Here is a 21,370-nt window from a genome sequence, read left to right on the forward strand (position 1 = left end):
ACAGTGAACACTTCCACTATCTTCATTAATATGATTTTATTCCTGAAACATCTTATACCATCCTATCATTTACATAAAAAGGTCAGTTTCTAAAGCACATAATGTTACCCGTGGCTCTTAGGGCTCAGTAAACATGATAAAGCTTACATTCTTGTGAATAATATTAATATATACTGAAAAAAGTCAGATTTTTATGAGTTAAAGAACATAGCAAACTATGACAGGGTCGATGCTCAAAAGCTACATGCATCAACAAATGAACTTTGCATTTAATAACCTTCTGCTTTAAAAGCATCTTTTAAAAACCCACATCTAGAAAAACAAGCTTTGTACAGGCTCACTACATATATATCTGGTGACATTATTGCTCAGAGAGGTAACTGACCAGAAGATACATGCTGTTTCTGAAAGCCAGTCAGTAGCTCCAAGCCTCCAGAACACAAAGTAAAAAAGAGCGGCTTCAAGTCTCCACCAGAATGCCAAAACAGGTATTACCATTGAATCAGAGACCCAGACCGTAGCAGATCAGTGTCAAAGAAGAAAATTTCTTAACAGTATTATTTTGTATTTCTAGTCATACTGAGCATTACCCTCTGTATAAACGAGCATGCAAGTGAGCCAGGCACAGGTGCCTTGGTAGCACATAAGGTAACTTACTTCAGTTTTACATGAAAAATGCTGTCCCACAGATCTAGAAATTGTGCAGGATACAGTGTTTTCGCTAAAGAACCTCATGTCGTGAGAGAGATTTGCTGCTCTAAAGTGAAAGTAAGGTTCTTTACATCAGTGTTGGGGGGTTGGTTCTTTGTTTTTTTTTTTCTTATTTTTTCATTATCTAAAACAGTAACAAAAGGATTTGCTACCTGCCACATGAATCCTAATCTGATGCAATCTATATATAAATACAGTGGTTATGTGCTGAAGAGGCTTTCAAACAGCTGTAGCAGAATTTTTGTAATCTTATTTTTCAACTCTGTAGATTTTATTCTAGAGGAATTCTCTAATTTCATACATGTTTAATTCAATCTCTTTAAAGAATAAACTTCAAAAGCCCACTTAAAAAGGAAACAGTTTGTTTCTAAGTAAACAGCTGTGGATTTTAGCATTAAGGCATTAAGACTGAAAATCCTGAACATGCAAGGTGAATGGTAAACAAGATATATGAGTCTGAGTTCATTACTGCTGACTCGCTTCTCTCCAGTAGACTGGTTTGGTTGGGAGGGGCTTTTTTTTTTCAGATACTCAGATTGTTACAGCATGCCAAGAAATTTATAAATGAACTCTTGACAAAAATTCCAAGAAAATATATTTATTTAATTTTAGCAAAGAAAACATAATAACAATTTCTTATACCCTTTTTTACAAGACTTTTTATATTCAAACATTACAATTCTGTTACAAATTTCAATTAGTATTTAAAATTTTAGAGGACCGCATTCACTGAAAAAGCCAATAACTTTTTAATATTTAAAAAAAAAAAAAACAGAGTTAGTGCAAATGTTTTATTTCTTCTGGCTAGTGCTAAGCATTCAAGTCCTTTACAATACTGCAAAGTATGTACTGGATCAGCAATATCACAAGCATGCAATTAGCACGCACAACTATTAAATCAAGTGAACAATACAGATCGTAATTTTTCATAGTTCCCAAACTCAAGTCTTCAGCTGAAGCAAAATGGATCTAAGCTTGAATCTCCTCAAAACAAGACAATTACCAGGCAAGTACAATTCCTGATTTTGACATATTTATACAGGTCTTTGGAACACAACCAGTACTTTCTCTGCAGAATCAGATGCAATGCCATTGTGATTTTTATTTTTGCAAACAGGAATTGGGACAGCAATTCCTGAGATTCTGTAGGAATTGTTTTGACAGCCATCAGGTTTTGTTAATTTTCTGTGTTGCATCTACTCAAACCAGTTTTCTTTCAGTAAAAAATGAACAGCGTCATCAAATCCATTTTGGTACAACGACTCCATTTTCTCCTGGTTTGGTGGGAAAAAAGCTTGATTAAGTCTTACTAGGTTGGCCAGAGACAGCTGCAACAGAGCGAGAAGCTATAAATTAGTTTATTAAAGCAACTCTAGACTTGACTGTGTTGCTATCTGTTCTGTCATGTTTCATGCAGCATATGTAAAAACAAAAGTCCAGAATGGCTATGTCTACACTAGTGAATTAACCATGTCCAGGTACACTGCTGAGAGCAAAGACAAACTGGCACTTAGGGTCTGAATAAACGCTAGTAAACTCACAGCATCCAAGACAGACTGCATGCCTGTAAAACTGCCCAAAGTTTCTGAAACATTTTGACTTTGGAATCATTCCTGAAGTGTCTGGCAGAGTGGTCCTGGCACATGCTAAACTTGTGCAAGGAAATATTTTGACAGTTTACTAGTGCAAACAACCACATTCTTGGGAACATTCCCAAGCAATGTTTAACATATGAGTATAAATGTAGCTTGTATCAGCAACAAATTAAGAACTACTCAGCATGTCAAGTGGTCATTTTGATGGTGTAAAAAGATTTCAAAACTTTGTTCTTAACTACAGGTGTAATTAAATTAAAACTAATGTTCATTTAATTTATTAATACTTTAGCTAAAGACTTTATTATATGCAATTCTACAAAACAGTATCAAAATAATCTTCACTATTTGAAGTAAGCAATTATTCAAATTCTGCACTAATAGATGGAGGAGGTTTGAGGAGACACAAAACTGTTCACATTCCAGTACCGACAAATTAAAATATACAACTCTTCATTTTATGCAAATTAAATTGCTAAAAAAAAAACAAAACAAAAAAACCTCTTAGTGCACATTTTTACAGCTCTAAAAGCTAAAGGTGCTTTGAATGGAATAGTTTAAAATGTTGCCCAAGTTTCCTCACAAGTCTGCACCTGCACGACCTTAGAAGCAATGTAAATCTGCAATTAACTTTTTGTCTCTAAAATAACCTAAACTCCAGCTCATTTTTCCTCCTCTAGCTGCACTAGAGTTTAGATACAAATCATGACTAAGAAATATACAGTAACCGATTGCATATTATTTAAATATATATGAAATCAGTAATCATACCTTATGACCATTTACCAAGTATTGCTATGCTTAAAATCTGTGAAACATTATAAAGATTCAGAAATTGGTCTATTTTAGTATTGCATTACATAACACTAATTTTACTCAAATTAAGAAAACATGGTAAGAACTGTCTAAAAGAAACTAAAAAAAATAAAGTACCATTTTTTGTTAATCTTTATTTCTCTTTCAATGGGATTTTTTTGACAGCTAGGTCTACTGCTATTCAATATTTTCTTTCATCATGTCAAAGGAAGCAAGACTGAGGTTAAAGTTTATGAGAAGAACCTTGCAAAGACAGAAATGTCAATGATGAAAAGGAGGGCATAAAAATCATAAAAATCAGTCTTAGCTTACATTTCAGTATGCAGAAATGTTTCTATAACATCTGACTTCTGAGAAAGCACTGTGGTCACAAATGTTCACAAGCTTTCTTGAGCAATGAAGTGACAAGTCATTGCATACCATTTCAAATGTACAACTTAAACTTGTATTTTAAATTCAGTTAGAGCAGCTGATTTCAATAAGCATGAAGGGCTGTTCTGGCATTTCTCTCTCCAAGGTATTCTACAGAAGTCCTATAAACACTCTGCTTAGCCAAAACCAGCTGACACTTAAAGCAAGCCTAGATTATTTACATTTAAAAGCTTGTGATAATTTGCTCAATTTCATACTAGATCAATGTTTTTCAACCTTTCTTCTTTATTCTACATTTTCCTTCCCTTGTATTTAAGAAAAAGTTTACCCTCCATTTGCAAACCAGAAAATGCCAAAATACTACTTAAGTTGATATATAGGCACAAACCAGACACTTAAAAATAAGCATAGCCTTAACTGCACAACTACTTTTTCTTCTTATGAATTTATTTAACAAACAAGCAACTCACCATTATATCTTGTTTTGCATATTTAATATAAAGATCCACATGTCCTTTATCTTGTGGACATATATCTAAACGACCACTGAAAGGAGAAATTGTCACAGTTCTTCCAAAAGGCAAGATAGGAAGGCCATTGGTAATGCCACCATCAACCCACCTCTATTGGGAAACAGAAATATTTTAAAAGTAACCTTAGGACAGTATGATCATGACTGAATACTTCATCCTTCCTGTCCCTCCTCCACCCCACCCTTAAGAAAACTTACAAGATTCCTTCTCGGAATACTGTTAATAACTTGTGTATAATACATAAAAATCAAAGACCTGACAAAGTACACACAGAGTGTTTCATTAATGAGCATTTGACATTATGTGTAAATACATGAGGTATTTATCAAGCTACTGATAAGTCTTGTTAACCTAGCAACAAAATGCCCCAGGCAGAATTTTTTTGCAACACATACATGATAACATCAGATAATAATATTACACATGAAACATATCGTGAAACATATACTCCTCTAAAATATTACTCTGATGCAAATTAGGAGCTGGACAACATGTATGTTCAAGTAAAGCGATTGCAGAAACTAAACCAAAAATGACTCCTCTCTTCTCCCAGAGCCTCTTGTATTCTTACATATACAATACAAGACAGCAATAGCTGGAAAGCTGAAGGTAAAGGTGGAAAAGAGCTGAACAACTATAGCACATAAGAGGGAGCAGATAACAAGTCTGCTAAAGAAGCTGAGTATAGCAAAGAATGAGGAAGGAAAAACAAAAGCAACCAACCGAATTCTTGCAGAGTCCCACATATGAAAGACTTGGGGATACTGGTTGACAAGAAGCTTAACATGAGCAGTGTTGCACTTGTAGCCCAGAAAGCCAACCACATCATGGGCTGCATCAAAAGGAGCATAACCAGCAGGTTTAAGGAGGCGATACTCCCCCTCTACTCTGTTCCCGTGAGAGCCCACCTGCAGTACTGCGTTCAGCTCTGGGGCCCACAACACAGGAAGGACTTGGACCTGTTGGAGCAAGTCCGGAGAAGGGCCACAAAGATGATGTGCTGGAGCACCTCTCCTGTGCAGAGAGGCTGAGAGAGATGGGGTTCTTCAGCCTAGAGAAGGCTCAGGGGAGACCTTACAGCAGCTTTCCAGTAGCTTTACCTACAATTAACCTGGAGAGGGACTTTTTATATGAGCAAATAGCTATAGAACAAGAGGTAATGGCTTTAAACTGAAGGAGGGTAAATTTAGGTTAGATATTAGGAAGAAATTCCTCACTATGAAGGTGGCGAGGCACCAGAACAGGCTGCCCAGAGAAGCTGTGGATGCCCCATCCCTGGCAGTGTTCAAGACCAGGCTGGATGGGACTTTGAGCAATGTGGTATAGTGGGAACTGTCCCTGCCCATGGCAGGAAGGTTGGAACTAGATGACCTTTAAGGTCCTTTCTAACCCAAAGCATTCTAGGATTGTGATTCTGTGATATTTTGTGTCTAGAGGCAGTCTAGGGGCACAAGCCTGGTCTTTACACGGACCACACCCAAATTCCATTTCAGTGCAAGCCAAATGCTTCCCAAAAAGTATTCTTCCTAAAAAGAACACTGTTGCGAGCAGTTTACCCTAGGTTGTATGGACAAGCTATCAAAAAATTTGGCTATTATTTGATACCATTCCAGCAGAAGTGCACCATACTCCCTTACTTACCATGCATCATACACCTGAATATCATACTGAATTACATTTTGAAAATGCTCCCAAATGACCTGGTAATATGTATGCAAGTGACATATGTAGCACAGAGAAGATGCACATTAACTGTTCTGAAGCACATATAAGGCCGGCAGACTTCAGTAGCTAGCAGACAGTAACCTTGACTCCATGCTGCCCTGGAATACCACCTAAGGAATAACTGAAACTAGTGTAAATGCAGACAGACTGAACACTGGCCTTTTACAGTACAGCTTCCATAAAACTTGGAATACGCTAATAGGACAGGTGACCTCACAGAGTCAAATGAATATCCAGTCCATCTTACTGATTTCAGTGCTGACAATGCCTAGATCAGGAGGCTACATGTCACATATCTGGCTCTATACTGAATGCTTTAGGGCCTCCAGTACCCACTCACATAAACTCATTACTATTGCAAGAGAGATCCTAAGTTCCCACCCTGCTCTAAGTGCTGTGGACTAAGAGAATGGAAGCCATATCCATTTAACAGAAAAAAAAAAAAACACAAAAAAAAAACAAACCACCAATGCAATGTTTTACAGAGTATGAGAAAAGTCAGTGAAGACATGCAGAACTAATCACAACAAGTAACAATAAATGAAAACAACCTCATTCCCAAAAAATACTTTTTTTTTTAATCTCACAGAGAGTAGTAAGAAGCTTTGGGAATGACAAACAAGCTTTCAAGTAACAGAATAACCAGTTTCTGCAAAAAAACATCCATTGATTTCACTTTTGAATGCAAAGAATTAAGTTAGGCAGGAATGAGAAGTGTGCACTAGGAAGAAGCTGTAGGTGTTCCAGTAAATACTGCAATACTCTGCAAACCATAATAGCAGAGTTCATCTAATAAAATGAGTTTTAGATGAGCTTTGGACAAAACTCCAAAGCATCTTTTCAATTTCTTAATTGAAAGAAGAACACAAGAAATTTAACAATGTCATTTCTTCCCTTTAACTAATGGCAGAATGAACCCAAACATCCATGCATGACCACTACAATGCACAAACAACATACAAAGACTCCAATCAGATCATGGGAAGCTGCAAGCAACTGTCAGGCAATACTGATTTAAATCCTTCCAACATTTTAGCTGATATATATTGCTGTACACATAATTCTAAAGCTGGCAAACTTTGACATAACAAACTCCAACTCCCTCTTGCTACAAACAAATACATATTGTTTTGGAGATGTTTCTTCTTTGCAGGGTTGCTGTGAGGATTATAGATGTTCTAAAGACATCATGTGGATATGTATGAGGGAGTAAAGGGAAAAGTACCATGTAGTATTTCTCAGAAAGAAAGAAATGGCTATTTTCATCTTTCTAGTTATTACAAACATACTAAACAGTCAAAATTAGTCTTGAAGTATTAATATATTTATGGAAGAAAGACAAAAATATTCTTGAAGATAAATCAAGTACAGGCAACTGTGAAAAGGTTTTCTTATAGTACTGTACACCTCTGAAAACTTCGTAACTGTGTGTTATAGGAAAAAAGTTTATTCTTTAATGCTTGTCCAAAGGTAAGAGATTTGAAAGTGCCTGGCAAGCATGTAATTCTGTACAGACCATGAGAACAACACATATGTAAACAAGCACACATACTCCAGCAGTGTCCAATCTGCCAAGACCTTCCTTACCATTCTTTCCATTAAACAGAAAAGCAGATTGTTGATCCTTTAAATTTCAAAAAGCATTTTAGAGTTGGTAACACAGCTTGTCATGAGAAGCATCTTTACTAAGACATTAAGGAAACAGCTTCATGCACAGAGATCATCTCAGTCTCAGAACCCACATTTTTTGAAACAACCCATGAACAAACTCATGTTACCTTTTTCATGGTGTTAATCTACAGTATCAACAGAAACAATAACTATTCTAATAAATATAGTACTGCAGTTGTCTTCCCTTAAGATCATATAATTGCATCATAAATGAAAAATACTCTCTCACAAAAAAGTTTGTAGTTACACTTAATGAAAAATTACCTCTCCTTTATATTCCACTGGTTTAATTCCTGCATACACTGGTACAAAACTACTTGCCAGCAGGACCTACAGAAAATAAATGAGAAAGAATAGAGAAAAAAAAAAGTGAAGAAAACGCAGCAAAGTAATTCCGAACCATACGTATTTTCATGCATGTATACCCATATTAAATAATATAGCAGTAATCAGTCAATACATTAGTTTTGCAATGCATAAATTTACATGCATTGAGATTTTGTTACCGAGTATGCTCTTTTTTCCCAAAGTGTTAATTATAAAGAAGATCTTATTTACTCTTATCTTTTCCCATCCACAAGAGTAGGGAAAGAAGGAATTCCTTCTTATTCTATTTCCTCCTTTATTCTGCTATATCTTATGATATCCTCCACTAAGGTATAGTCAATTACTAGAAAGAATATTTGCTTTACATGCATCTGAATTCCTCCTACCATTTCATATCAGATTATGTATACAATCCTGATCCAGATTTTAAAAGTGACATTCAAAAGAAGAGACGACCAGTAAAAGATATGCTTTCCAGTGACAGTTAAAATACAGTTTATATATGGTATTTAACATTATATTATATCTATTCCCCACAAGGACCTGTAGAAAGTGTTGGATTTTCAGTAACCTTTCCTTCACTTTCGTGATGAATTAAAGTATAAATGGTATCAATGACGAGATGCAAAAAGACAGCAAGTTGCTACAAAATTTTGAGATTATCTGTTTTACTCTCATCTACTGTAACCATTAGTTACCCTTTTGCTTTTTAAACACACTTTGCCTACTAGGTAGCACTTTAAAGACAAATGAAAGAAACACAAACACCAAAATAACTTGCAGTGGAATTTGTGAAACTGTAGGATGGAATTCTGCTTCCATCATTTATGTTATGGTTGTAGCACCACTGACAGTGTGACTATTTGAGTAAAATAGTGATTTATTGTAAAGCTAATAACATTCTCCTAAGTCTTGAGGAAACTGAAGCATTTTTATTTAAAGCAGCAATATTCAACATCATTACCTTAATGAGGTCCTCCCTGGAGGCAAAATTTGAAACCAAATGATTTTCCCCGTTTCTGGTGTTAGTGACTGACACATAAAGCCGGTTCTCAGCTATCTCATGAACATTAGGAGGAAGAATAGATTCTATGCCTTCCCTAGAGTAATGAAAATGCTTAGCATTATTCACCATCATTATTTTAAAACCTTGCAAATATGTTAGGGGTGAAAAAGTGCTGAGAGCCCCACAGTATAGAAAAAATATGCACACTCTCCAGTTTTATTTAGAGCTTCACACATAAATGATCTTACAGATGCATTAAGATAGGTACCTAAGTGTCTTCATAAAATCATAACCAGGCGTTAAAGCACCGAAGTCCAATTTTCTAACTTCCTCTGCAAATCCATAGGCAAACTGCTTACTTTGCTGGAAATTAAAAACATTCACTATTAAGGATATTTTAGTTATGGGAAGTATGTTCAACTGTGGTATCTAAAACATGCTAGCAGCTAAAACTTTAATCAAGAGAGCACTATAAGATCAGACTGAAATTCTTTTATGTGCTTGGTTTGTAATATTATATGCATAACAAAATGTTGATCCTTTATAAGAATTATTTTGTAAGAAATTTAGATCCCAAATAAAAATAATTATAACACTAATAATACTAATAACAATCCCTCACAAGATTACAACTTTAACAATCAAGGAAAATTAAAGGTTATTTTTCTATGCATTACTACTGCTAAACAGTCAGTTCTCTGAACCATGCCGTTACAAGAATGGTCATTTATATTTCAAGTGTGAAGCCACCTTTTATTTTAAAGACTACTTCAATACTAAAACCATACACAAGATGCCCATAAGCATGTAAAATATTACAATTAACACAATTTCTTCTCACTAATGCAAAAATCATGCTACATAAATACATACACATATATAAATACATGCTACATAAATAAATGCATATATTGATTGAATACAATACTACGAAAGCACTTAATGAATGGAATACTGTGATGGGTGATGACATACAAAGAAAAAGCATTACAGAAAAGCAGACAATAGATTCCACTGCACAGAAAACTTCTTTTATAAAAGATGAAATACCTAGCATTAGTGACTGCAGAAAAACAGCTTGAAGTGTGAGCCATAAGAACTCCAAAGGGAGAGTAAAGGAATTGGTAGCATCTATCTTTTAGCAATAAGATTCTGAAGCAATAAATTATGATTCAGAATGCTTAAGACTCACTATTCAGTATTTATACATATATATATATATTTTATCCTTTCATGCAGACTTCTCTAATGATTTGGGGGAAGAAAAACCTAAATCCAATCTCATGCAGTTTTCTGAAATTCGATAAATATATTATGCCCGTATTTACATATATAACCACATGTTTACAGAGGAAAAGATGTCTATAGATGGATTTGGGTTCTTGGCATATTAGCTTCCTGCATGAAGGACAAATATGCTGCTAGTAACAAAATAAATGATTGATATGACCAGAGGTGAAAAAAAAAAAAAGTGTGTCCTACTGAGAAGTGTACAGGATTTAATGGAAGGAAAATCAGGAAAGCGTTGGGGTAAGGATTAATATGAGATCATGAGCAAGCTGACTGAAGCAGTTAAACTCTGTCACATCACTTGTATGACAGAGCATTCAAGACAGGAAAGCAGTCTTTGCATCCACTTTCTCTATATGGCCTTTGAATAAATGTGTCAAAAAAAGTTCATAAAGAGGCCCATACCTCTTAAAATAACAACCCCTGTAAGGATTTGCGCACATTCATTTCCCGTAAGTTAGATTTGCACCTTTACCCTCTGAGGTACTTGCCATTGCCAGTTCCAAGCCAATTCAAAAATATAAACTAATACATAAACCTAGTTATATGCACATTAGGCAGTTAGGCTTTTGTAGTCAGTCAGCTGCACATTCAGACACCTCATTCTCCAAATACAGAAGAAACAAAACCCTACAGAGAGGCACCTCAGAACTACTATCGTTAAACCTAAGATGATTTAATAAAGTGATGGAGCAAAAGGGAGCTGGATGAATGCAAACCTAGGTGAATGACAGAAAACTACTTTCCATATTACAAGTACTAAGAATAAATCATACCTAGACTCTCAATTCTTGCTGCCAAAAGGGACAACTTCTTACAGATATGACTGTTTTACGATTTTAGTGCTAGAAGCTTTAAACAATACATCTAAATTTAAAACAGTGACTGAGAACATGTTTAGAAATTGTAACTACTTGTATTAAGCAAACTTGACATCAAACATGATCAAGGTACTTTTGAAATAAATACACACTTATCTATAACTTTAGAAGACTCCCTAGAATCCTCAAATCCCATGCCTTTTCAACAGTGACAAAAATCCAAGATATGACAGAAAAACATTTGCAAACTGTCATACTAGAACAGCAACATTCAAAACAAGAAATCCTCAATGGTAAAATTCTCTCAAGATAAGGAAAGGTTGTTTTAGAGCTTTGAGACTATGAGGAGATGGAGAAAATCCTAATTCTACCTTGTCTAACATAGCCATCTCTGGAGAGAGAAGGAAAAAAAAAAAAAAAAAGGAAAACGAATTAACTGATGCAAGATGTAAATATAAAATATTTTAACTCAAGAATGTAATAATATAATTACCCTGATATGAAAAGTTAATTCTATTCAGTACACAACACTGCCTTTACTGAAATTCCATTAGAATTAGGAAGAAATGAAATACAGACTTAGTTTCCACGAAACAATGACAACAAAAAAATGTTCTAACATTTTTACTTAGAAAGATCTTCATACGTTAGACCAGGCTAGGACCAAATGCTCATTGCTCACCTAGATGCTACAATATGCAGAAAAAGTTCCCTGAACTGTTAAAAGTATAGCTGCTGTACTCACCACAAAGGAAATCAGAGGTATGCATCATACCAGACAAACTTGAAATTGAACTACTAGTCAGAGGCTACTAACATCTTAACAGAATTCAAGTAAGGTTCTCTTCACAACAGAGTGGAACTTGCCCAATACCAAATCATATAAAGAATGTACCTGGGGTGGTGGTGGAAAGAAGCCAGGGAATAACTTACTACTGAAAGCAACAGAAGTATAGCTAATTCTGCAAGCTGTGTTCATATCCCAGCAGAAACAAGCAACAAACAAACAGAAAAATCAGTGGCAAAGTGTGGTATCAGCAGGGAATATTATTTTAACCAAATGCAATGAAAGCTTTAATAAGCGAGGCCTGGAGAAAGTTAGGTGATGCTCACTGGACTGAAACCTAAGTGTACTTAGACAAATATCTAACAGCTTTCCCTTCCCTCCCAATAATGCTGTTTATTATAATTCAAAATATTAAAGAAATAGCATTTTGGCAAGGCCTAGTCCTCTATGAAAGTCACTACAGGCACTTCAGGAGGACAAACTATGGGGAAAACCAACCAAACAAAAATGAAAGCTAATGCTCTCCCCACAGAACCTGTAATAGAGTTGTCATCAAATATAACTTTGCTGTCTCTACATGATGCCATATTCACAGTGAGAAAAGAGTGGCATCTCTGGAGAAAAAAAGCACAAAATGCTACAATGATATAATGGGGCTACTGCTGTTACACTGTGAATGGTACTTAGTGAAAAGGAGGTGCACAAGCCAGTTCTTGCACTGGCTAATGAAGCACAGTCAGGAAGGAAAAAATTGAGCCAGTGTGTGGTGTTCTTTGACTTTATGAAGATACATTCAATCTACCATTTTCATCTCCTTTCACAAAAAAAAGGAAAGGATAGTGCTATTCATTTGCATAACAAAGCCTAACTCTAGCCAAGACCACAATGATTAACTTTGTAATGGACAAGGATTAAGTACACACAGACTCTGGCATATTAAAGTATATCTGGCTGCATACAACTGAACATTCACACACATTATATTTACATAGCCTAAAATACAAGTTTCCTATGACAGGTTTTTTTTTTCAATAAAGAAATACTTGCTTCATAAACATTTCTGCCCACTAGTCAACAGATTTTGTTTATAAAAACATATACACAAGTCCTGGTCCTTTACAGCGATTAAAGCAAGAACCAAAATACTTTTAAAAAATTAATGGTAGATGATACATCAAAAATATCCTTGCAAATTATCATGTTCTATACCTACGAGTTTATTAATTTACCTCTATATTTTCTGGTACTGCTAATAAGACAGTGGCAGCCAGTGATCCCGCAGAAGCTCCCGCAAAAGCTTTCACCTCTTTCAGTAACTTCTTACCATGCTTGTAAAAAGCAGCTGCTGCCCCCAAGTGGTAAATACCCAGAAAACCACAAGCTGCAAATGACAGATTGATGTGTTTCATTTTTGCTGTGGAGATAGTTTCACAGTCGGAAAAAGGATCAGTTAATTTTATCTTATAATATACATCTATTCTTTTCGTACAGAACATATAATATACTACATCTAAATAACAAACAGCAATTTATTTAAGAAAAGTAAAAACTTTTGATTACTAAATACATCGAACAAGTAGCATTTAGTTCCAAAATTGGAAACAACCCTAAATTACTCCTTGGGACAAATCCCTTTTTCAATCAAGAAATAAATATACACATATACATATATATATATATATATATATATACACATATATATATACACAAAATTTCATCTAATTTGTCAAAGAAATACAAAGCAAAGGTAGCTACTCAGAAGCGGTAAAAGAATGCCACTGGAGAGCAAACACGGTTAATCATGTACAGTCAAAGTCAAATTATAAAACTGATGGCTACTGTGTCATCACACTCCCCTTACACATACACAGCCCTGAACCCAAATTAATTCTGTAAAGAAGTAGCTTGTTTCCTGCACCTTTGGAACTCATTTGCTTAGTAGTATTATTAGTAATCATTAATAGACAAATTCTTAGAATCATTTCTTATTTAAAAAAGAAAAAAAAAGCCCACAACATATTGTTGCTACTATTAAAATAAGAAATAAAAAATATTAAGCAAAATATAAAGTACTAAATGCAGCAAAACATATTCTGAAGGGGTCAAGAATATTGTAATTTAAAATTAACAAAACACAAATAGAAGCATAAATTCAGATAATTAGGGACAGTTTATTAAAAAGAATAACATATGATGCTGTATATTTTTTAGCTCTTGTTTCTGCAAATAACTACAATTATGAGAGCAAGATATTCCGCAGATTATATTGTACAGATATGCAGGATATTGGACAGATTATCTTTGTTTTAAATAAAAAATAGACACCTAGTCTATCTGGGTACATATCAACATGAATGGGACAAAAAAAAAAAAGTTGGTCACTCAGGAATATACTCGATTTTATTGGTTTGTAATAAGACAGCTGATGAGATGTTTCTTTCGGAAATAATCTACAGACACTGTGGTATCTGTTCTCACGAAGAGAGGTAAACGTACAGAAACAGAATTTGGTTTAAGTTGCCTATTCAGCACAGAGATGAGAGGTGCAGGAAAGGTTAGGATAAGAAACAGGTTTCAAGAACACTAGAAGAGAAGACATACTAAACTGCTAAACCAAACTAGTCACCCATAACATTGTCTCCTTTGAGAACACAGAATTAGTCTCGAGGAGAAAAGACAGCGTACAAAGAATCGTGCCTCGCCTATACCACCCAAGGAGACCTTTCACTGTGCTTTTTGCAACTGGATTTGCCTATCCCACATTGGCCTCTTTAGTCATCAAGGCTCTTGTAGTAAGCGTGGGTAAAGCCCTTCCCAAATCTTCGTTTGTGAAGTCAAGCCATCGATGAATCAATTATTAAAATCCAACAATGTCTCAGTGACAGGGAATACTGTAATGTTTAGTGCATTATCATTTTGCTAAAACACTATACTATCATAAGGTAGTTTATAGACTGTGCTTTACACCCTTTACACTGAAAACCCTTGCACATCCACTTGTAAGTAGGAATACCTGTAAAGCATCTTACACATTTGTACTGATAGAAAGGACTTGAGGTCGACTCTTGCTATGACAATGACAGGCATTTGCAATGAAGTAAATGCTAAATCATGTTGCTAATTTTACAAAGAAAGGATCTTTTAATCTAAATAAAAATCACTGTACTGCAGAGAAGATAAAAGTTTACTCAAGATTTTACTGGAAAACAATAAACACAACTCTGACGTTTTTTTTTTTCAGTCAAGTGCCAGGAAACTAAAACAGACTTTGAAGCATGATTCCATGATGTGCTTCCTTTCAGGCTAGCTAAACTCTCAGGAGTTTAATGAACTGCTGCAGCTGTTTCCATGCGTTCTACAAATTAGGAGCAAAGATACATTTGCATCATGGGCCACTCTGACAAGAAGGTGAACTTGGTCAAAGCAACTGCACTATTAGGTATGAAGAAACACAAGCATGGAAAAATTAACTCCCATTTTTTTTCCAAAAAGATTTCAGTCTCAAGACACTACTAATAGTAAACATTATATAAAATAAGGACCATATTTATGTAGTTGATTGGTCAGAAAATAAGCAAAGTAAGAGTTCACAGATCGCAAGAATTACATCTACAGGACTTACGAAATATAATTTTAAGATAATGGGTAGGATACGGTTATGTAAATAAAACCAAGCATATATATGCTTATGTCCATGCACATCTTCTGAACTTCCTACAAGGCTCATCTACAAAGCATTCCAAAAGGTTATCTCTCTCTACTGTAAGATAATTAGATGTTCACAAAAAAAAAAAACAACACAAAAGCCCAAGCCAAACAAAACACACCAAAAGACGAAAACTAAAGCATACTTACACCGAGAAATTTAAGATTAAATAAAAAAACCCACAACAGATCAGAACAAAAACTACTGCAAATATACTGACTAAAGTCAGATGTCCGCTCCTGTTTTTACAAGGCTTCATGAGGAAATTTCATTTTCTGATGAGTTTTATTCCTAATTACCAGTTATTGTGAGTAACTGCTGTTCTCTTGAGTGTCTGGATACATGGCATTCATTTTTTAATGAGAGTTAATTCTTAATACTTAGATCCCATACTTCTCGCTCTTTATTCCCCTACCCAAGAGACAGAAAGAGATTATTCAGCGAGTATTCACATCAGTAGCTTGACTGACAGAAGGATTCAGTGAGAGATAAGCATGCAAAAAGAAAAAAATAACACTAGGATTTCAAGTCAAGAAATACTGTTAAAGAATACTGTCAGTCTTGTACTCTATTTAGACTAATTTCAAGTCCAAAAAGATGAAGTGAAAGCAACCCAAACAGCAGTTAAAAGTCCTCAACCTTTTTTTTTTCTTACCTCTCCTGCTCCTCCCCCCCCCGTAGAAGTACTTGATCCACTGGATTTGTATGACACACAATATGGCACTGTTTTACAGGTCTCCCGAGAGGACTTCAAATCAAAAGTAACAACAGTTTAGTTGCATTATCAAGGCACTACATTTTTATTAATTGGAATCAGCTCCCAGGTCTATGTTATGTATGTCACATATACATGAAATTTAAAAATACTTCAGTACAAATGTTAATTGGCAGATTACATTCATGTTCAAATGACAGATCCAGCTGTTACATCTAGCTGCATGACTGAGAAACAGGTTTTGCACATACTTGTAATGACACTATGACTGGGTAAATAGTGAGAAGTAAAAATAATAAAACACTGAGTTATAGCATAATTCAGGAGGTCTGCTGCCCAAACCTTCTGCTCAAAACAAGGCCAGCTATCAGATCAAACTGGCTCAGGGCTTGCACTATGCATCTGCCTGCAGGGAGGTTCTGTACATTGCATTGAAGGCCAGTTAAAACAAATCTGTAACAAAGCACTAACCTACAAAGATGATACAGATGAGTAAAAATTGTGGTTCCATAAGAAACTACCTACATGACAGATGCAGCTAAGCAATGTCACTTCACCTTGCAAAGGAATCTGAGTAGAAGATAAGAAAGCAGGCATTAGAGCAATAAATAGAAAACCAATGTACACCCTTTTATGAGAATACAAACTTTCCCTCTTCTTTTGATTCCTGCAAATACATTATGGCAACACTTGATTTGCAAGTTAGAACGGTGAATTTCAGAGACAGTATGATTCAGAAGTGTCTTTTGCTTTGATAATCTAGGTAGACCACTTCTCTTCTGATCAAAACGAATAGTTGGGTTATAACAATTCCCAAGAGGACATGCAGAGAAATTGAACTAAGTCTACAGGATGACTATTCCCCTGCAGATTTCTTACAGACTACCAGAAATAGGAGCATAGTCACATCTGGACATAGGCCATTTTTTCAGCTGCCTGAGCCAACAGCAGAAATCTTGCTATCTTAGAAATGCTTTGAAACACCTGCTCCACAGGACTTCAGAACAAATACTCCTGGATGGTTCAGTGTAAGTTCTGACCATTAAAGATATTATCTATTAACTCAAAGTTATCATATTGCCATGTCTTAGGAAAAACTGTCAACGAAACTTAAAAGATGCATAAGTACATTTCAGCTGGACAGTGCACACTGTAAAGTTCTGTCATAAATATGACATAGCAATAGCACAGAGCAACTGCTTTTGCTACTGCTTTTAGAAAACATTGTCATTTTAACCAAGTAGATAGATACGCTTCTGTTGTATCCAAGAAAAAAAAATAGAAGAATAAGAAAAGAGAAGTAAAAGAAGAATCCAGAAGGACGCTGGTCCTGTTCAATCTCATTACTTTACAGATAATGCAGGAGCATTCAGGAATAAACATAAACCTTAGAATTCTATTTAAAAGATTCTCACATCTGTGAAAACAACAACAACAAAAAAATATGCTGCTGATTAAAAATACACCAGGGAGGGAGTAACAGATGGGGGAGCCGGGGAACATTTTTGGCTTACTCAGCAGTATCTTTCATTTGTAATGCAAAACTAAAAGAGAACGTATGTAAGGAGACAAGCCTGTACAGCAGAATTACGACACAGTACAATACAGCTTTTTCAGAATAGGTACTCTCTTCCTAATTGTCATGCACAAGAAATAGCACAGCAGTTTCTCATACTGCTGTTTCCTGAGCAATATAATGATATAAAGAGCACAGGATCTCAGCGTCTTAACCAATCACAACGACCTCCCTGTCATCTCATTTGTAAATAAAAGCTGAAAATGCCCAAAGCAACTGACTAAAACATCTTTATAAACAAAAATTAAATATGCATAGAATGTGAATGACCAAGCACCCTGAAGCACAGGAACTAAAATATGTGACGCATAACAGCACATTTGAGGATTAGTTATTAGCTAGGAATGATAAAACAAGCAAAATTACAGAAAGAACTGTTTAGTTAGGCAGCACTGCTAAAATAAAGGTTATAACTGTAATGACTAATTTATCTGAATCAGAAATCACCACTCACACAAGAATGTCCAATTTTTTTCACATTTATAACAGAAAAAAAAAAACGTTCACTAGCATCACAGATCATTCATAGCCTTTACGAATACTCAAGAAACTGATTCAGTCACATGGAATAAGCATTGAAAAAGTGTGATGACATTGAAGAAAAAAATTAAGATAATAATACAAAATAATCAGTACACTATGTAATCAGCCATTAAGACATTTAGGAAAAATACACAGGTCCTTGTAAACTAGAAAAATTGTGTATAAGCCCCTTAAAAGGATTTGTGAGTTAATCCTTGTGATTGTTTAGAGTAAAAAATAAACACATTGCATGATACAAAGATTTCAAATTAAGAGTTTAGACCATCTTGATTATTAATACAAGTCTAGAGAGGACAGGGAAGGCTGTTCCTTCTTAAGAAGATGGCAGCAAAAGGCTCAGTACCTTCTAATGAATGTTGGCTTCTATCACACACTCCACTGGGACTTTTTCCAGCATCTATTTTAGTTTCTTCTGCACTTGTAGCCATTCCCATATCTACTACTGATTGTTTATCATTCATCTTTGAAACCTATAATCATACAGTCAAATATTACTATTAAAAACAGAAAACCAGGAAGATATAGGATAAACATTATTTATCCCCAAACAGATCAACAGTCAATTAAAATAGTTGTAAAACCATCTAGATGGTTCTCAATTGCTTAGCCCCCCTAAATAGTTGACACCAGAGTGTTCCACTATTTATACAGGCACAAATTTGTATTTTAAAGAGGAACTTAATTAGACATCTAGAAAAACACTGCTATTTGAAACTCTCAAAGTCAAATTAGCCTTCATTTGGTGTCCTTTCCCATTGTTTTTGTTTATATCCACAGTTTTTTTGTTTTCTGGGTTTTCTTTTTTCTTGTTTTTTTGGTTTTTGTGGGGTTTTGTTTTTAATGACCAGACTCTTATGCTTTTATCCTCCCTTACCAACCCAATAAAAATTGACCTTCCCCTCCCACTCCCCACTTTTTTGTTCAACATTGCCTTAGTAAAGTTTCCAGAGCTCTGGTCCTATACTTCATCAAATGGCTATCACTCTAACTAATAAGCCTGCCAGATATAGTGCAGTATTGCCTGAAGTACAATTTTTTAAAAAATTAGTATTTCCCTTTAACTTAGAACTGTCAGACAAAAAACATCCTTCTGAAACACTGGTTCTCCTGCAACTTGCAGCTGACAAGCCCTCTACCTTGATATACTAAAGGTATCTTCACTTCATAAATAAGGCTGCAAGGTCAAAAGCTTAGCTCTGCAGATTTCTCAAGGAAATTATATTATCACTGTATTGATGCTCATCACTTATACCTACAGCCTCACAAAAATACTTACTTGGAATTGAACTTTGTTACAGGGTGCTCTTACAGTGCGACAGTTCAGAATTCCAATCCAGAACTGCTGAGTTTTTGGTAGTGTACAACTACATGATCTGTTTTTTTTCAACTGAAGCAACAGTATTTGAGCACTACAAAGACTTTTAACAGTCCACATTTTCTTAAAAGTGACCTCTGGATCCAGATGATGTGGTACCTAAACTGATACTCTTAGAAGCTGTTTCACCATGAAGTTACAAAGTAAGTATCGATGAGCTTGGACACCATTGCCAAACACAGTAGAAACTTTCTTCTAAACATAATCTGTTTAAAAACATTAAGGAAAAAAACAAAACAAAATTTAAGAATAGTTGAAAGGTAATTGCACACCAAGGCCCTGATATTGTAACAAGATCCTCTTCACAAACACTTTATTTAAAACACAGATGTATCAACAGTTGATTCACTTGACAGTGAAATAGTTCTAAGCAGAACTTTTGTTCAGTATCCATCTGGCACTGTGTTCTTCACCACTAACCATGAATTCAGTTGTTCATTTCAGAAACAGGAAGGACTAATATTGCTAGCAACACAAGGAACAAGCAAATGAACTGTGCCTTATGATTAACAATGTGGATACTGTGCTCCCTCTACCTCAGCTGAAAAATGTGCAAGGAGTGTTCCAGCAAATTCAAACCAATAGCTCACAAAAACAAAGTGCGGGTGTCAAGATCTTAGTAAGAAAAACTCAAGCACTCTGGCTGATAGAAGACAAGCCTTGGAATCTACCATTCTACAAGGATATCCTAGTAGTGACTTACAAATCAAATACAAGTCTGCTTTAAACCCAGCAAGACCTTGCCCATAAAGAGTAACATATGCAAATTAAGTTTTTCAGATGAAAAACAAGTTACTGCCCTTACCATGAGTGCAAAGAAACCCAGTGCGCTTCTGCACAGGTGAGGTCTCAGGTATACTTATCAACTTCAAACTGAATCCCGACTAAGTAAGTGAGTTTAAAGTTTTCTGCTTCGTCCTGTGCGCCATGAGAACAGGCCTGGAATGCAACTCGATTCCCCCAAACACACACTGTTGTTCAGTAAACAACCGGTACAAACAAGCAAAACACAGCTGAAACCCTGAGACATTTTTAAACGTCACATGACAGCCGAAGCGAACACAGCACTGTCACCGCGCCTTTTAAACTTGTAAACTTAGCAACCGAAGGGCGATTTTTAAGAGGGCCACATCCCTTCAAATTTCCAGCTCACCCCCAGCCTCTCCCCGCCTCCCTTCCCGGAGGCTCCAGCCCCAGACCCTCCCGGGGGTCTACAGTGAAACCTGCGAGCCACATCCCCGGCACCGGGACCCAGACCGAGCCAGAGCGGCCGCACGTCCCTCCATGACGACCACAGAGGCAGGTCCGCGGGGAGCCGCAGAACCTACCAACGCTTACAACCTCCGCTAAGGGGGTGCGCGACGGGTCCCGGGCGGCTCCAAAAGGGCCCAATCCCAACCCTGAAGTGCCCAACCTCTGCACCCAGGAGCGCACCCTGTCCACGGGTGGCTTTATCCTCGGGAGACGGCGAGGGCCTCCCCCGCTGCGCTGCCTTCCCCGGCTGACGGCGACAGCGCCGGCTCCGTGAGCTGCAGCGGGGAGTACGAAAGGGCGCCCACGGAGCCTGAGGAAGCCAAGCGGCGGCGGGGGGGCGGGAGGGAGGGAGGCAGGGAGTACAGCCCTCCCCATGATGCTGCTCCTACGCGCGTGCGCAGCCCGGGGCAGCCCGGCACGACAGTCAGCATGTGAGGGGGACGGAGGCGGTGATCAGTTACGTCCCTCAAGGGGACCTTGTGGGCTGTTCCAGTTGGGGTGGCCTCTTTCCGCCCTGCCCACAGGTGCTGGGTGAGGCAGCGTGCCT

The 21,370-nt window shown here is 36.4% G+C and overlaps 1 protein-coding gene across 7 annotated transcripts; it reads right to left on the reverse strand.

Annotated features, from left to right (window-relative positions):
- Positions 1-1,479: 1,479 nt before the first annotated feature.
- PNPLA4 (patatin like phospholipase domain containing 4) lies at positions 1,480-21,081 on the reverse strand. 7 transcript variants are annotated; one of them, XM_062603842.1, is made up of 9 exons: positions 21,004-21,081; positions 19,471-19,775; positions 18,538-18,664; positions 12,884-13,068; positions 9,025-9,119; positions 8,715-8,850; positions 7,688-7,753; positions 3,965-4,117; positions 1,480-2,039 (listed from the first exon to the last, which is right to left on the reverse strand). In XM_062603842.1, the coding sequence occupies exons 2-9, from the start codon at positions 19,627-19,629 to the stop codon at positions 1,908-1,910; spliced, it is 1,053 nt and encodes a 350-aa protein (XP_062459826.1). In that variant the 5' UTR covers positions 19,630-19,775; positions 21,004-21,081; the 3' UTR covers positions 1,480-1,907. The 7 variants fall into 7 exon arrangements, with proteins under 7 accessions (XP_062459826.1, XP_062459827.1, XP_062459825.1 ...); XM_062603843.1 differs by having other exon boundaries at positions 1,480-1,985; positions 20,984-21,056; XM_062603841.1 differs by having other exon boundaries at positions 20,984-21,054.
- Positions 21,082-21,370: the final 289 nt, after the last annotated feature.

Source organism: Pezoporus occidentalis, unplaced genomic scaffold (genome assembly GCF_034315485.1).
Source record: "Pezoporus occidentalis ecotype Australia unplaced genomic scaffold, CSIRO_AGI_Poc_V1 ctg81, whole genome shotgun sequence".
Lineage (NCBI taxonomy): Eukaryota > Metazoa > Chordata > Aves > Psittaciformes > Psittacidae > Pezoporus > Pezoporus occidentalis.

Excerpts from the sequence above, each read along its gene's own strand:
- PNPLA4 (XM_062603842.1), bottom strand. The coding sequence starts at position 19,629 with ATGTGGACTGTTAAAAGTCTTTGTAGTGCTCAAATACTGTTGCTTCAG. Across the intron at positions 18,665-19,470 it reads GTAACAAAGTTCAATTCCAA|GTTTCAAAGATGAATGATAA; the intron begins GTAAGTATTTTT and ends GTATGATTATAG. Across the intron at positions 4,118-7,687 it reads CAGTGGAATATAAAGGAGAG|AGGTGGGTTGATGGTGGCAT; the intron begins GTAATTTTTCAT and ends GTTTCCCAATAG.